Source organism: Salvia splendens, chromosome 10, assembly GCF_004379255.2.
Source record: "Salvia splendens isolate huo1 chromosome 10, SspV2, whole genome shotgun sequence".
Taxonomy (NCBI): Eukaryota; Viridiplantae; Streptophyta; class Magnoliopsida; order Lamiales; family Lamiaceae; genus Salvia; species Salvia splendens.
In genome coordinates, this window is record NC_056041.1 from 10,407,074 (window position 1) to 10,423,480 (window position 16,407).

Below are 16,407 nucleotides of genomic sequence, written 5' to 3' on the forward strand. Positions count from 1 at the left end.
TAAAATTAAAATTGTAAAATATGCTATATTTATTTAACAATAATACATGCATAACTTAATAAGCTTTTACCATATTTGACGGTTTAAGTATGTAAAATTAATAAAAAAAAATTGTGTGAGCAGCCCTATTATAGCGTCATAATTTGATTTTATATATTCATTTTTCAAAGGATTTTTTTTTCGCTTTTTCTTGAACATTTAATTTCTCAGCAGTAGGTATAGCTACCCTTAATCAGACAGCTAGTCTATCTATGGCTGGTCATCTCTCTCCTTATATGAGAAAAATGGTTGTCCACAATTTATATGTATTTTGATGATAAAGCATGAGACAATTTGAAGTCTATATGGCTATTTTGTAAATATCCAATTTTGTAGAGATTCATTGGATAATTTCTAGTGCACTATACTTTCTCTCCAAATTTCATTTTATAAAGTAGTGCTTAGTGGCAACAATATGTTAATGTGGCCAGCCATAAATAACTACTCCTATAACAATTACTACAACAAGTTAATAGTTCTATATAGTTCTCAAATAACTATAACAATAATACAACAAATTAATTAATAGTTCTATATAGTACTAAAATATTTTATGTAATAACTCTTTCCTACTGCTAATTATAGAGATATTATACTATACGGAGTAGTATTAAATAATAAATGATCCGGTTTTAAAAAACCGCGTATGGAAGACCAAGATGTGTGATGAAAATATAAATGAGATATTGAATTACAAATTCATGTGCAGCCCAAACGTGCCAGCTTTCGGTAACAATACATTTAATGCTCAAACGCGGCCTATTATATTTAAAATTTGATAATTAGTGTTTAATTTATGACCATAACTTTATACTACTTACTAGTAAAATAAGATTACTTAAGGTGAGATCTTCTCTGACTTTTGTTTCTTTTTAGAGCAAAGTTCAATTATTTATTAGTATTAAAGTTAATAATTGAACTACTTAGTTGGTGCATTGCAATTGTGCTATGCTAATGTTTTAGTAAATAAAGTAAGTTAATAATACAAAAGCGTACTTAATAAAGGACGAGGAAAACCATTGTTCCTTACCATTCCTTTTGATTTACCTTAAAATGCTAAACACAACAACAAGATCAATAAAGCATTTTTTATATGACTTGTTACCAAGCGAGGCCCCATATAGTTATTTTTGGTTGACTTTGCTACTTCAATCAAATATTGATTCATACCAAATCATGTGGTCCAAGCATCAAATTAACAATAACACGACAATATACAAACAAAATATATTATTCACCACTTGTAAATGGTGCTTATGTTTTCTTGCATGTTGAAATACAGCATGAGAAAATTTAAAGTAATTAAAATAATTTGTTTATTAACATTTTTTATAATGAATGATTTTTCTAATTATTTTGAAAACCAAAAACGTGTTAATTTTCACTGATGCACACGTCTCTATTGCCAACACCAGTGACTGATCTAGCAAAGGCTAAGCCGCCGCTCCACCAGGGGCTTGGTAGTGCTAGTGCTGGAGCCAGTATCTACCTTGGTGGGGCTTGGTAGTGCTGGAGCCAGTATCTACCCCGGCCGCCGTGGCCGCTCCTCGCCGCCGCTCTTTGTCTGCCAATGTGTGATAGAGGAACATAGGTTGAGGAAGTAATGAATCTGCCTTTGGGTTTGGGCATAACATGTACACTTCAGTTATTGGGTTTTGCCATTAATGAAGCCCAACTGCCCAATCTTCAACTCCATGCTTCTTCTCATCCAGTAATCCAGCCTAGCTTGGCATTGTGGAGTATAATGAATAAATATCCATGGAAATTAATCATTTTAAATTACCAGAAAGAATCCTGTGCTGTAAATCATCATTAATTATTCTATTGTGAACAAATTATTATGAATTTTAACATTCCTAAAAATCAAGGAATGTTGTTGAATTGTCAATGTCAACTAGTGTTCTAAAAGGTACTCCTAGTAATATTTCAATTGGAGTATTTATTATACCCAAAAAAATTCCTAGATCTACTAGTATTATGTATTCAATGTGGGTGACAGCCTGAAAATTGTTTCAGCCAGTTCAAGTTACAAATTGCAACCATCTGAGTTAAGTCATGCATGCACAAGTCCAAGTAGCAAAGATAACATAAAATATAGAGGATTTTCGATTCTCGGTACAATATTCAATCTTCGACGTCAAAATTTAATTTGATTTAATAAAGGAGTATAGTTTATTTATAATTTAAGCGCATTATATTATTTAATCTATGATATAAAAAATTCACAATTTTACTTTCGTATTCCACCATATATGTGGGAAAAATAAGAATTCATCCGGCCTTCTCACGTTTAATTTTTATTAACTTGGACCTGCTTCTGATATTTAATTATAAGTATAATCCTTTTATATGTAGATGTATGAAAAATGAGAATTGGTCTCGTCGAGTAGATTTTTGTAGAATCATATAGTAGTAGTAATTAAAAAGGTACAAGTAAAAATAATATAATGAGAGATGAGTAGGGGTTAGCAAAAAAAACCGGAAACTGAATATCCGAACCGAACCAAACCGAAAAATTGAAATTCGGTTCGGTTTTGAAAATAAAAAAAATTTCAGTTTTTCGGTTCAGTTCGATTCGGACGGAAAAAAACCTGAAAAATCAAAATATACTAAAATATTATATATATTATATTATTTAATACACTAAAATCTCTAACCCTAAAGAATTTCGCCTCCATTCTCCACGCTCTCTGCCTCCATTCTCAATCTAACCCTAAATCTCCCAAACTCTAAGCCTCCAGCTCGTCGCCGCCGGCCGTGCTCCAGCCATCCGCCCTCCGCCCTCCAGCAATGCAGCCCGTCGCTTTCAGCCGTGCTCCAGCCATCCACGCCTCCAGAAGAGGGTAATAACTCAAACTCATATATTTTCCATCACTAACTCTCAAATTATTGTTCAAATTTATAATATTTCCGAAGTGTTTGTGTTTAGGCATTAGTGTGCAAGTTAGTATTATTCTTGATATAATGAGTTTATGGATATGTTCTTTTTTCAGGAACTTGAAATAATTGAAGAAAAATATTGGATTGCACTAATAATTCCAGATCTGCCGTCCTCCATGGCTCCATGCCCTTAGATTTAAAATTTTTTGTTATTCCAATTTTCTCAATGCCACAACTGTTCATTAGCATTTTATTGGACATTCATAAATTTTCTGCTTCATTCTTAATAACTGATCATTTTGTATTTCAGATTTTACAAAGGTTGTTCAAACTTATGAGGAAAAACCATGGGCAAAAGATATGACCAAAGTTCATCCCTTAGTATTTGGAGAAGAAGTCAAGAAGGCTTGGACTAGATTTACATTGTTATAATTTGTTGTAAATTTATTAGTTATTAAATATCATCAAACTCTTTTTTTTTTATGTTTTTGCCTAAAATATTTGTATTTGTTGTGGATGTATATTAATTATATTATGGTTTTATGCTTTCTTGTTTTTTTTTCGGATTTTCGGTTTTTTAGTTTTTTGAAATCTTATACAATTTTGGTTTTTCAGTTTTCGGTTTCGGTTTTGATTTTCAAGTAAATTCGGTTTTTCGGTTTCGGTTCGGTTTGGGCAAAAAATCGAACCGAAACCCGAATGCACACCTCTAGAGATGAGTCACAAATATCTGTTAAAGCGGCGATTGTGATGGAGCTTTTCCTTGAATATCTATGGATGCACATGAAATCGACTCAGCCTCTATCAGGGGCGGACGCACATGGTGAGAGGGTAGGGCATAAGCCCTTACCCAATTTTCATTTTTTGTAATTTTCTACTTCTAAATTTTTCAAAATTTTAGAAATTGATGTTAAGCCCTTACCGAATAATGCTACTAAAGAACAAATTCTCTTAGAACGAATGATTGTAAGGGGCCGAAAATTTAAAGAAGGAAAAAGTGAAAAATTGCAGAGAAAACGTATAACAGCGCTGCTGGATGTGAGGAAGAAGATGAGTAACTTAAAATTAAATTAACTAATATAAAAAAAAAAGTCAAATTGACCCACATTAATAACTTTGACACGTATTTTACTTTTTGAAAAGAGACTTCAAACTTATAAAGTGCTATCAATTTCATTCTTTTTTTCAATTAAATTTGTCTTCTTAATAAAATTTAAGTACTCTACTTGTATATTGCAATTTTAAAAAAAAGCAAAGGGTTTAGAGGAGCGGCATACAAAACGGTGAAAAGGAGGGTTTTAGCCTTTTGAGACATTAGAGAATTAAATTTCAAATTCTACACAAATTGTGGGGTAAAGAATTTATTAAACTTGTTAATTTTGTATTCCATCTCTTATTTTTAAAATTTTGAGAAAATAGTTGCAAGCTTGTAAAATAATTATAACAATGGTTATTTTGAAGTTGAGTTTTATTTTTTTAGTTAATGATATAGTCTTTTTGTTATCTTTATTAGATATATTTTGGACTAGTTTGTAAATATATATGCATTTTTTATACCGTAGTGGTTAGGATTGCGATTGACGATTTTTTTTTCTCCTTCTCTTTTACTTTATTATTTATAGGTTCAACTATCTATGACACAGTTTCAACTATTTTTTCTCTCTGTCTCTTACTTTATTAATTACGATTTAAAACCCTTGTCAATCATAAATGACTTATTTATATGGGACGTAGGAAGTATATATATAGTGGAGCCCAGCCCCTACAGCTAATTTTTTCTGCGTCCGCCCCTGGCCTCTATGATGCATCCCACACACCTTGTCTTTTAGTACTTCTTTGCTATTTAATTCTATTTATAGCAACGCTATATGGAGTATATTTCATGGACAATTGAAGTAATTAAGATATACTCCTATTTGTTTGAATTTTTAGCTTTTTTTGTCAATCATTCTTACTTTATAATTAATGCTTTCAGATTATAAATAAATTTACTAACTACATATAATAGATTTTGATTGTATTTTCAAATAAATACAAAACAAAAATAAAATTGTACAAAAACAGCACATCAGGAGGTGTTGTGTTGATTTGCATGATAGAAGATCCTCAATTATTTCATCTCACCTAGGATTATATATATACAATACAATCATACAAATGTCAGAGACCAAGACGACCACGGTTCTGTCTCTCTTAATTAATTAATTAAATTTATTACTAATATTTATATAGCTGGATCCATTGCTTCTCTACTATATATAAACGATGGTGAGTAGTTGATATTATTAGGAATATATAGGACATATAAAAAATGGGTTGTGAGAAGTATAAGCCCATAATTGTTATGGTAGGATGTCAATTTCTATATGCAGGAGTTACTCTTAGTGGAAGAGCAGCTCTTTTGCAGGATTTTAGCTCTAGAGTTTTTGTTGTTTACAGACAATTCACTGCTTTCTTGCTTATTGCTCCTTTTGCTTTTTTCTCAAGGTAAGCTCTATATCATCAATTTTCTTAATTATTGAACAATTTAAATTCATTTGAATTTCGTTGGCGCGCAGGAGGCGACGAACAAATGCGTGTGCTATGAACTGGAAGAGCTTCTTCTTGATATCTTTGCTGTATTTAATTGGGTTAATACCTCACCACTAAGTTTGTATATTAGTATCTTTCAATGTTGTATAGCACTATAAACTATTTTGTGATTCAAGAAACTACACATCAATAGCACTAATTATATTCATTTTTTCCTTATTTTTGTACTCCATTTGGCAGTGTGACAATGAATCAGAATGTATATTTCGAGGGATGGTAGCTTCATCCTCAGCAGCTCTTGGCAATTTGGTTCCAGCCATAACCTTTACTATAGCTTATTTCTTGGGGTATAAATATAATACTACTCAATAAAAAAATACAAATTTCAACTATTTTAATCTTAAATTTTAGCATATTACTTAACAATTATATTTATATGTATATATAGGTTGGAAAAAGTAGATCTTGGAAACGTGAGAAGTTTGGGTAAGATTATGGGAACATGTCTAGCACTATTAAAAGGTTCAAAATTATTGAACATGGAGTTGTTGCCAAGAAATTCAATTGTGTTACACCTAGTTGGAGAAGAAGACAGATGGTTGATAGGCTGCCTATTTCTTCTTGCAAGCACAACTTGCTGGTCCCTTTGGCTCATCTTGCAGGTGCATGTAACATCTTACTACCCAGATCATCTCTCATTAACGGCATGGATGTGCTTCATCGCAGCCGTCCAATCTGCCATCTTGACATTCATCATCGAGCCCGATTTGAACACGTGGAAATTCACCTCCTCTTTACAAATCTTTAGCTGCTTCTACGCAGTAAGTGATTGTGATTGTGATTTCTCTCTATTTTATTTTTATCATTATACTCCCTCCGTCTCGCACTACTTGCATTTATTTCCTTTATGGGCGTCCCAAGTTATTTGCACTCTTTCCATTTTTAGTAACAATTTATAGCTACAGCCGTAATTGTTGACTTTGTCTATCACTCATTCCTTAATCTCCGTGCCCAAAAGGAAATGTGCGAGTAGTGCGGGACGGAGGGAGTATAATATTGGTGAACAAACTATGTTATATATATAGGCTGCGGTGTCAGCATTGACCTTTTTTAGTCAAACATGGTGCATAGGCAGGAGAGGGCCCCTCTTTTCAGCCATGTTCAATCCTCTTTGTACAGCCATAGTCACAATCTTTGCCTGCATTTTCATGCATGAAGAGTTGTACATGGGAAGGTACAACTTCACTATACTATTTTATTTACTTGTTTTTAATTACTTTTTGCTTGTGTTTATTAGATTCATTTCTTTCCTTGGTGACACAGCCTGACTGGTGGATTGGCGGTGATAATTGGATTGTATGTGGTGCTATGGGGCAAAGCAAAAGTAAACTATATACACACAACATCTTAATTTACAATTTTCCAATCCAAGTTCACATAATTTAAACAAATACATTAAAACAACAAAACAATAGTATTACAGAGCATAGAAATGTGATGACTGATAACACAGTAAAAACTTTACACCACCAGAAATATTATGAATAAGATTTCTGTTAATTCTATGAAGATGAATTTTAGCTTTAGACTTGAAAAAATAAAATCAAGGGCACTCAACTTATTTATGAACACATAAGAAAGATAGATTTTAAAAAAATGAATTTTTAAAACAAGGCCTCCAGCAGCAACCTCAGGCATATCAGTATGATTGGCTAAATCACCAAACTTAGTTTATAAATAATTACATAAGCTCCCTATCATGTCAAACAATGGAGCATATATAACAATATTACCAAAGTCTTTCACAGTATTAAAGCCTACAAAATAACTTACCTTTTAGAGCTGCAAAGTGCAACGTAATGAATTCGTCGATATTTTTTATTGGATTCAGGCGTAAACTGACAGGAGATGCGACGAGGAGAAATCAGTAGTATTCCTCTAACAGGGAAAAGGCGACCTGATTGAACCTGATTTTACGAATTGAACCTAATTCATCTCATGAAATCAATTATATTGTTTTATTCGATTTTGACCCATTTATGCATTTTATTGTTTTATTCCCTATTTTAATTTCTTTTGAATTTTGGGACAATTTTCAATTCGCCTCTAATTTAAGTCATTTTAGGACGCAATCTATAATGTGTCTTTAGCTTAAGTTATTCTGGGATTTGATTTAAGTTATCCTGGGACACAATTTTTAATGTGTCTCTAATTTAAGGACCTTTTTTATTTGCGTCTCCAAATTTATAAATTTTCAAAATTTTCCAACGCAACTAATTGCGTCCCTAATTTTGTGTCTTTAATAAATTGATTTGTTGTAGTGTCAGTAACAGTAGACATTGTATGTTATTTATAAGTAAAGAACAAGTAGACGAATTCAATTTAATCAAAGTTCATTTTGTTACTTCATAAGGAAAGATAGAGAATGAGAAAGAAAAAAGTAGTAAAGTATTAATGAAACTTTCTATTTGTAGAAATGATAGTATATTTGTGGACATCCTAAATTAGCATAATAAAACTATAAGTGCACCTAAATTATTGATATTTTATGGAGTATAAGTGCACCTAAATTATTGATATTTTATGGAGTAACTAAAATTTATGTCATTACTCGACAAAATGTTCTTATATTTTCATTTTGGTATGTTCATCAAACTAGTTTCTACTCCTTCATTCCATTTTAAATAAAGTATTTTTTATTTGACATGAGATTTTATATAATGTTATTTTATAAATTAAGTAAAGCAAGACAATGTAGAAAAAATATAATAATATATAATATTTTTATTTTAAGAAATGTGTCAAGAATATCCTAAAAAATGTGTCAGAGTACAAGAAAAAAGAAAAAAATCTCTTAACTTTTTTATTTTTCAATAGAATTCACAAGAAAAAATTGGGTGTGAACGTGTTATAAGGAGTTGTAACTGACATATACTAATTCCTCACCAAATATGATACTCCACTAGTATATACAAATGTCAGCTCAGCTACCAAGACGACTACGGTTCCATTTGTTTCGTTTTTAGCTTTTTTTGTCAATCATTTTTGAAATTGTAAATGCTTTCAGTTTATAATTAACTGCAAAACAGCGCATCACGAGGTGTTGTGTTGGTTAGCACTTAGCATAGTACATAGTAGAATTAATATCCTAATTCCTTAATATCTAAGGTCGATGATACTCCCTCCGTCCAATTCTAAGTGACACATTTTCCTTTTTAATATGTCTCATTTTATATAACACATTTCTAAATAAAGAAAAATCACATTCTCTATGTTTTCTTTGTGATCTCTTACTTTATTCTCTCCACTTTACTCACAAAAAAACACTACATAAAATCTCGTGCCGAATTAGAAATGTTACACTTAGAGTGGGACGGAGGGAGTATATAGTTAAGTTATGTGCCTCTTAATTAATTAATTGAATTTATTACTAATACTCATACATAATAGCTGGCCTCCCTCATGGCCTATAAATGATGGTGGTGAGTTGCATTACTAGTAAGGACTTAGGACATAAACAAAAATGGGTTTGGAGAATTATAAGGCCATCATAGTTATGGTAGGGTGCCAGTTTCTATATGCAGGAGTTGCTCTAACTGGAAGAGAAGCTCTTTTGCAGGATTTTAGCTCTCGAGTGTTTGTTGTTTACAGACAATTTACTGCTTTCTTGCTTATTGCTCCTTTTGCTTTTTTCTCAAGGTATGCTAATGCTATACATCATCACTTTTATTTTTCTTCTTATTACTCACCTATATTATACTAGGAGTAGTACTATTGTTGAACAATTTGAATTTGGTTGGCGCGCAGGCGAGGAACAAATGCGTGTGGTATGACCTGGAAGGGCTTCTTCTTGATATCTTTGCTGTCTTTCATTGGGTTAGTTCAAATAAAATCTCAAGAAACTTGAAATCCATAACACTAACTCCTTCATTTGTTATTTGGCAGTGTAACATTCAGCCAGAACCTATATTACGAGGGATTGTACTTATCCTCATCCTCTGCAGCTAGCGCTTTGGGCAATGCGGTTCCTGCCATAACCTTTACTATAGCTTATTTCTTAGGGTATGATAAAAAAAAACAATTTTGACTTATTTAATCCATGTTAAATATTACTAGTATATGATTATATTTACATGTATATATATATAGGATGGAAAAAGTAAATCTTGGAAACGTGAGAAGTTTGTGCAAGATTTTGGGAACATGTGTATGTGTAAGTGGCGCTGTTGTAATGGCAGTGCTAAAAGGACCAAAATTAATGAACATGGAGTTGTTGCCAAATAATTCAATTGGAGAAGAAAACAGATGGTTGATTGGCTGCTTATCTCTTCTTGCAAGCACCACTTGCTGGTCCCTTTGGGTTATCTTGCAGGTTTATGTAACAGCTCACTATCCAGATAATCTCTCATTAACGGCATGGATGTGCTTAATCGCAGCCGTCCAATCCGCCGTCTTGACATTCATCATCGAGCCTGATTTGAACACGTGGAAACTCACCTCCTCTTTGCAGTTTTTTTGTTGCTTCTACGCTGTAAGCGATTGTGATATCTCTCCATTGAAATAATAGATAGTACTGTGTAATTTTGGTGACCATACTAATGAGATATAGTATTATGTGTAGGGTGTGGCTTCGGCATTGACATTCTTAGGGCAAGCATGGTGCATAGGCATGAGAGGGCCTCTTTTTTCAGCCATGTTCAATCCTCTTTGTACAGTCATAGTCACAATATTTGCCTTCATTTTCATGCATGAAGAGTTGTACATCGGAAGGTACAACTTCACTATTGTTAATTACTTTATGAACGTGTTTGAACTTATTTTTATTTCCTTGGTAACACAGCCTGACCGGTGGATTGGCGGTGATAATTGGATTGTATGTGGTGCTATGGGGCAAGGCAAAAGACTATGAAGAAATCAAGGAAGAAGATACTACTACTAAAAAGCACCAAAATAATGTTTATGGGCAAAATGAGGCCATCACTAGTGTTGACTTGGAGCAGCCCCTTTTGTCTGATAATTGAGGAAATATTCTTCGATTTTGAGAGGAGTACTAATTAGATGTTTGGTGATAATAAATACTAATTCTACAATGATATCTAGACAAAATGATTAAACACAAGAAAGTGATGATGATCACTAGTGTACTCGTGTTTATTTTGATTTTTGAATGAATACATTACTTCTCTCATTATGTACTGTACCAACTGGAACATAAATGGACAATGTTTTCTTAGTTAGACAATATTGTTTGCGTGGTTTCTAGGTAATTATTTTAGAAAGTTAATGTTTGCAGTGAAATTGGAATGAAAGACGTTAGTTATTGTTGTTGGGAAATAAGACTTGAGAAAGTGATGATTTATACGTTTGAAAGCACATTGGCAATCAATTGTTTTAATATTTAAATTATTAGATTATATGCTTCAAAAAATATCAATAGTCAATACCATGCCCTCGGAAAAGTCCAAATACCATATCAATTTGTAAAGATAACTAACAATACATTGGAGGAAATTTTGGACTGCGATAGAAAATGAGATTTGATTGCAGAGAACTGGGAAATAAATGTCTTCACATCAATACTCGACAATCAGAAAGTATCACTTACGTTCAGCAACTTCTTATTTTGAATGGTAAAGCTTAAGATTTTTTGCAAATCAAATTATTATCTCATTTCGAAAGAACTAGATTACTAGCTTCCAACAGATGCAGGATAAAAGAAATTCAAGGTATTTGAATTATAGAGGCCCGGGGAATGTCCCATTATCCCTCTGCTCGTTCCACTTGTCGACCTGCCATAGAAACAAAAATCAAAGACTTATACACAAGACACTCTGCATAAACTTATACAAGATCATATCTGCAGCCTCCACATATCATAAGAGTAGTAAAGATTTATATTGCTAAAGAAAGCAGGTTGTGTATGGTAGGTGAATTCAATCATATATAAGTAAAATGTATGCCCATGGTCATACTATTTATAGACAAATCTACCTATGACATTTCTGGTCAAGATGCAACAAGACTGGAAATATTCACCTCATCCTACATCCAAGGAGATTTAGCCTACCAGGTACCCTAAACATGATATCATTAAATTCAAAAACATATGCAAAAAAGGGAAATAGTAGTGTTCTATGATTTAAACTCATATATTAACTCCATATACTGATGAGAGAAACAGGCGTTATTTAAGTCTGTACATCAAAAATAAAGAGATCTCAATGAAAGAGATAGCATGTCATCTCACCCATTCACCAGGGCAAAGGGAGCGATAGTATTTGGCGAATTTGTTACAATCACCATCTTCTTCTCCCTTAGCAGCCACACACCTGATGAAAAATATAAAAAATTAACTATACTAGCCACGAATAATGAGATAAGTTCCTTGAACTAATTACATTATAAACAAATAGCTTCATCATATAAACATAATTAGCCCAACCATGTAGTCAGTAGGTCATTCCTTTTCAATTCCATGATTTTGTACGTATAGCCATGTAGTAAACTTGCAAGATTAGAATATTAAAACTCAGGGCCTCCATACCTGTCAAGAACCCCAACTAAAAAGAGCTCTAGTTTTGTTTCTAAAACTAGAATTGATCAAGGTTTAGTAGCTTATCCAAACTACTTTGAGGGGAAGGTTTGACCATTTGGTATCATTGTAGGAAGAAATTAGGATCAACTTTAAACTACATTGGCTTGGAGCCTAACATACTGGTATAAAGTTGGCATTTGTGCTGAAAAAACACCCGAATACACACAATATGGTCGAAATAGTGAGTGTGAGTCCAGAATATATCATTGGATACAGGAGGGAACTGCAGCGTCCTACTTTAGTTATGGAATAAGTACTTTCCCTTTTGCCTCTAAGGATTGATGTAGCAAGCTGCTTTTAACCATTCTCAAACACAATTCCGAAAAGTTTCATGTTCTCTAGTGTTTATGCAACAAACAAACGTGGATTAGAGAAGGAAATTGCTTCTAAGACTCGTACCAGTTGTGTAAGACTCCACCAAACGACACATTAAAAATAAAAATATACAGTACTATAAAAAGATGTAAACATTAGACCAAAGTAATAGATGGAGAAATGGCACTCCTGACCTTCCCTACTAACATAGATATATCACATACAATTCAAAGTAGCAATGCTCATCATGTTTTTCTGCCTACTAGTTTTCAAGCAACATAAAGAATACTACTCAGCTTGCCAAACTCATCATCACTATATCACACAAACACGAAAGAGAGAAATGATACGATGATTGCATTTGAACAATAGGAGTATATTTCATTTAACCTGTGGAACTCAATGTAGCGAGTGAAACAATGCCGCGTTTGGTTGGTCGTCGGGAACCGAAAATCAGCAGGTGCAGTTTTTAGTTCAATCTGACAAAATCAATTCAAACACCAAAATTCAGCGAAAAAAATAAGTAGAAGGTTTTACATGTCTACCACAACCACCAAACAGAAAATGGGGAGAAAAAGCGCAAATGAGGAACAATCAAATTATTCTTATTAACCTTAAATGAAAACAAAATTAAAAATCAATCAAGATGAAATTGGTCATCGAAACATTGATTACTAATCGAACAAAGGAATACGGAGGTGCGAAATCTGAATATTCTACACACATACTAGATCGATTCAAAATCATGTCCCCAAATTCTCTCTTAAACAAAAGAAAATAACGAACATTCTAATACGAATACATTGGCATAGAGATTTACCTCATCCATTTTCAAGGCGTTGATGCAGATCGACAACGAATCGAAGAAATAAAAGGTTTTTTTAGATGAAGAGAATAGAAAGTTAAAAACGATGTTTGCCTCCTGTTTATATTGGGCTTATTTGACCAGTGAAACAAAAATGGATATTGAAGGGTAAATTCGCTTCGGTCTGTGTACACCTATCACGAAGCTGCACGTGGCGTATTTTGCTTTTTGGAAATTAGGTTTAAGCTTAATTTCCAATGAAGGGTATGTAAAATAACTAATAAAAAGAGGATTTTAAATATGGAGTATTAGTTTCGACTTTACAATATAAATAAATGTTAAACTTATATATTTATTGGTATTATATACTACTATTAGCCAATGATCCACTAAAATAGTTCATACATTTTTTAGTATAGCCAATTTTCCACTAAAATTATGGTTGGTCAAACAAATTTGGTATGGGCCCTTAAAAATCTATTACAAGCACCAGAAAAAAGAGAGATAATATATGATGGTGTGATGTTTAATAAGACGTGCCCAAATTTTGCTGTTACCCAAATGCTACACACGATCAAAAGTAAACAATATTGAAGCACATAATTATACATTTATACTCCACTTTGAATTAGCATAAAACATACTGTATAGAATATTCATTTGAAGTCCAAATCCAAATAATACTAGCAGTACCATTGTTTTGACGTGCTAGTGCTGCAAGATTATATATTTATGTGAATTCCATCTTTTTAAACAGAATGAACTCACCGACGCTATTCGATATGTATTTTAGTGATTGTGGCAGACTTATTAAGGGCATCCACATCCTTAACCTTTTTCATAAATCTAAATATTTAAGAATAGTAACATTGCTTTAAGTTTCAATTTTATTTAGTTAGGTCTTTAAATCTACCTTAATTGGTTTTAATAATATGATGTACGCTGCCTTGTTATTGTTAATTTAGTTAGTTGATGAGATACATCTAGATATATACAGTACTACTTGTTTGTTATTGTTTATAAAGAAAGAATTTTAAGCTATTTCACAATATGAATACTCGCCAACTGCGGTGCGCATTATAAGATGAGATGATGCTATTCAAATTACTACTATATTGCTTTTGTAAAAATAAGTATTTTAGTTATGCTTAATTCATCAAATTTTACTGTTCGTCATTTTTATTAACATCTTACCTTCCATCTTAACCCTACTTTCAAATAAAACATTCTACCTTCCATCTTAACTCTACTAGCAACTAAAACATAGCTACTACATATAGTAACACCTTACCTTCCATTCTAACTCTATTTGCAACTAAGATAAGCAAAAAGGTAGAAGAGAAAAATCACCGTATCTCAAATCCAGAAGCTTCCATCTAATAGTCTCTTCACCTCTAGCAATCCCTTAGTGGAAGAATGTATAGTGGTGAGTGCACATGTCAATATGTCATAATTAAAAAATTGATGACTATCCCATCACATGACTATGAGCCTACAAACATTCCACTGCATGCCTCCTAACTTTATATTCATGCCATTGCTTCATTCCAACTTCTTCTTTATTTCCCAATAATCCCACCCAACCAATTCTTTATTCATTTCCCACTTCTCAATCTTTCTTGCTATATTCACGTAACCTTATACCACCTCCATCTATAAATAGACATACATCTCAACGCTTATCCTTGCTCATACACATCCCCAAATTAAAACCACTCTAATTTAGATATTAAATCTTGCTTGTTCAAATTAATTATTACCAATAATATGGCAAAGTTGAAGCCGTGTGCTCTTCTTGCTTTGCTCCTTTTATCGACACTCGCAACCGTCTCCCAAAGCCGAGTCGTGAGGAAAGATCTCGGCTTGGACTTGGGCGGCTTAGGCGGCGGAGTCGGCCTCGGAGTTGGGGTCGGCATTGGCTTGGGAGGCGGTGGTAGTGGCTCCGGAGCCGGGGCTGGCTCTGGCTCTGGCGCTGGCTCCGGTGGGGGTGGAAGCTCTAGCTCCAGTTCGAGCTCGAGTTCGTCGAGCTCCAGCTCGAGTGGAGGTGGTGGAGGAGGTGCGGGCTCGGAAGCCGGCTCGTCTGCTGGGTCACGAGCTGGATCGGGTTCAGGTGGCGCTGGTTCGGAAGCAGGCTCGTCTGCCGGGTCAAGGGCCGGATCACGAGCCGGGTCGGGTGGCAACCATGGATAAGGGTTTTGCATGTGATTTATGGAAAATAATTCCATTGTTCGTTAAAATTGGAGAATCATGTGGAAAAAAATTAGGCTATAATCATAAGATGTGTGTGTGTGTGAAAAAGTAAAGTAAAATAATAAGCTAGTAATGATCGTGGTATCATACATGGTTTATGTTAATGTTGTTTTTGTTATATTTTACTCGTGTTTATTGGTGTTGGTTGTAATATGGTCACAATGTAACCTTGATTTTCTGTGTATTACTTATTAATTTCTTTTGGTAAGATTAATGTGTGAAAAAAATATGTTAACGTTTAACTCACTACTACAATAAAAAGTACGACATTTTTAATGCAATTAAGGTTTGGTAATTTTTGTTTCTAATTATACCACCAACGCTTCAACGCACCTCAAAAGGTAAAAAATTAAGTTAATTTGTCTTTAATCTTTTGCGTCCTAAATTGTTGTTATATTTTAAAATTTTCCAACGCAAGTAATTGAGTCTCAATTTTTGTGTTCCTAAAAGAACTAGTGTCTGTATTCTACAATGTCCTATTAATAATTTCATTATTTTAATAATATTTATAAAATAAAAATTGATAGTTATATAATACAATGCAATTGTTGGCAATTGAAACATAAAATGAATATAAAAATATCCCAAATCGATGTACACAAATAACTTGATCCACTATATAAGTCTCATGGCCCTCTCATCTTATCACCAATTGGATTTAGGATGGAACTCATGGATTTCTATCATGGTATCAGAGCGGGTCGCCGACTATGGGTCAAATTTAACTGACCCGACAGTATATCTGGGCTGAAACAAAAAAAAATGATTGACCCAGCAGTATATCTGGACTTAAAATTTGAGCCACTGGTCCAGCCGATCGAAAAAAATTGGACCAGTTGTCCAACCGATCATGAAAAAAATCCAAGCCCTCCAAGGTTCACATTGAATGGTTTGAGGGAGGGTGTTGGCAATTGAAACATAAAATGAATGTAACAATATCTCACATCGGTGTACACAAAGAACTTGATCCACTATATAAGTCTCATGGGTC

The 16,407-nt window shown here is 33.3% G+C and overlaps 3 protein-coding genes and 1 pseudogene across 3 annotated transcripts; 3 read left to right on the forward strand and 1 right to left on the reverse strand.

The window, feature by feature from the left end:
* The first annotated feature begins 5,230 nt into the window (after window positions 1-5,230).
* LOC121752597 lies at window positions 5,231-7,038 on the forward strand (annotated as a pseudogene).
* Window positions 7,039-8,974: 1,936 nt separating this feature from the next.
* On the forward strand, window positions 8,975-10,472 carry LOC121752598 (WAT1-related protein At4g30420-like). Its single transcript, XM_042147718.1, has 6 exons — window positions 8,975-9,150; window positions 9,259-9,327; window positions 9,397-9,513; window positions 9,601-9,982; window positions 10,073-10,221; window positions 10,292-10,472. The coding sequence occupies exons 1-6, from the start codon at window positions 8,975-8,977 to the stop codon at window positions 10,470-10,472; spliced, it is 1,074 nt and encodes a 357-aa protein (XP_042003652.1).
* A 498-nt stretch (window positions 10,473-10,970) lies between these two features.
* LOC121750517 (cytochrome c oxidase subunit 6b-2-like) lies at window positions 10,971-13,334 on the reverse strand. The gene is made up of 4 exons (XM_042145068.1): window positions 13,182-13,334; window positions 12,752-12,840; window positions 11,699-11,780; window positions 10,971-11,240 (listed from the first exon to the last, which is right to left on the reverse strand). The coding sequence occupies exons 1-4, from the start codon at window positions 13,188-13,190 to the stop codon at window positions 11,187-11,189; spliced, it is 234 nt and encodes a 77-aa protein (XP_042001002.1). The 5' UTR covers window positions 13,191-13,334; the 3' UTR covers window positions 10,971-11,186.
* A 1,407-nt stretch (window positions 13,335-14,741) lies between these two features.
* Window positions 14,742-15,624, forward strand: LOC121750468 (glycine-rich protein 23-like). Its single transcript, XM_042145006.1, has one exon. The coding sequence runs from the start codon at window positions 14,934-14,936 to the stop codon at window positions 15,354-15,356; it is 423 nt and encodes a 140-aa protein (XP_042000940.1). The 5' UTR covers window positions 14,742-14,933; the 3' UTR covers window positions 15,357-15,624.
* Window positions 15,625-16,407: the final 783 nt, after the last annotated feature.

What these genes read in the sequence shown, in the direction of transcription:
- LOC121752598 (XM_042147718.1), top strand. Translation starts at nt 8,975, where the DNA reads ATGGGTTTGGAGAATTATAAGGCCATCATAGTTATGGTAGGGTGCCAG. An exon ending in CCTTTTGCTTTTTTCTCAAG is followed by an intron (nt 9,151 to 9,258) that starts GTATGCTAATGC and finishes GTTGGCGCGCAG; the next exon opens with GCGAGGAACAAATGCGTGTG. An exon ending in ACTATAGCTTATTTCTTAGG is followed by an intron (nt 9,514 to 9,600) that starts GTATGATAAAAA and finishes ATATATATATAG; the next exon opens with GATGGAAAAAGTAAATCTTG.
- LOC121750517 (XM_042145068.1), bottom strand. An exon ending in CGCTACATTGAGTTCCACAG is followed by an intron (nt 11,781 to 12,751) that starts GTTAAATGAAAT and finishes ATTTTTCATCAG; the next exon opens with GTGTGTGGCTGCTAAGGGAG. An exon ending in CCCTTTGCCCTGGTGAATGG is followed by an intron (nt 11,241 to 11,698) that starts GTGAGATGACAT and finishes TTTCTATGGCAG; the next exon opens with GTCGACAAGTGGAACGAGCA.
- LOC121750468 (XM_042145006.1), top strand. Translation starts at nt 14,934, where the DNA reads ATGGCAAAGTTGAAGCCGTGTGCTCTTCTTGCTTTGCTCCTTTTATCG.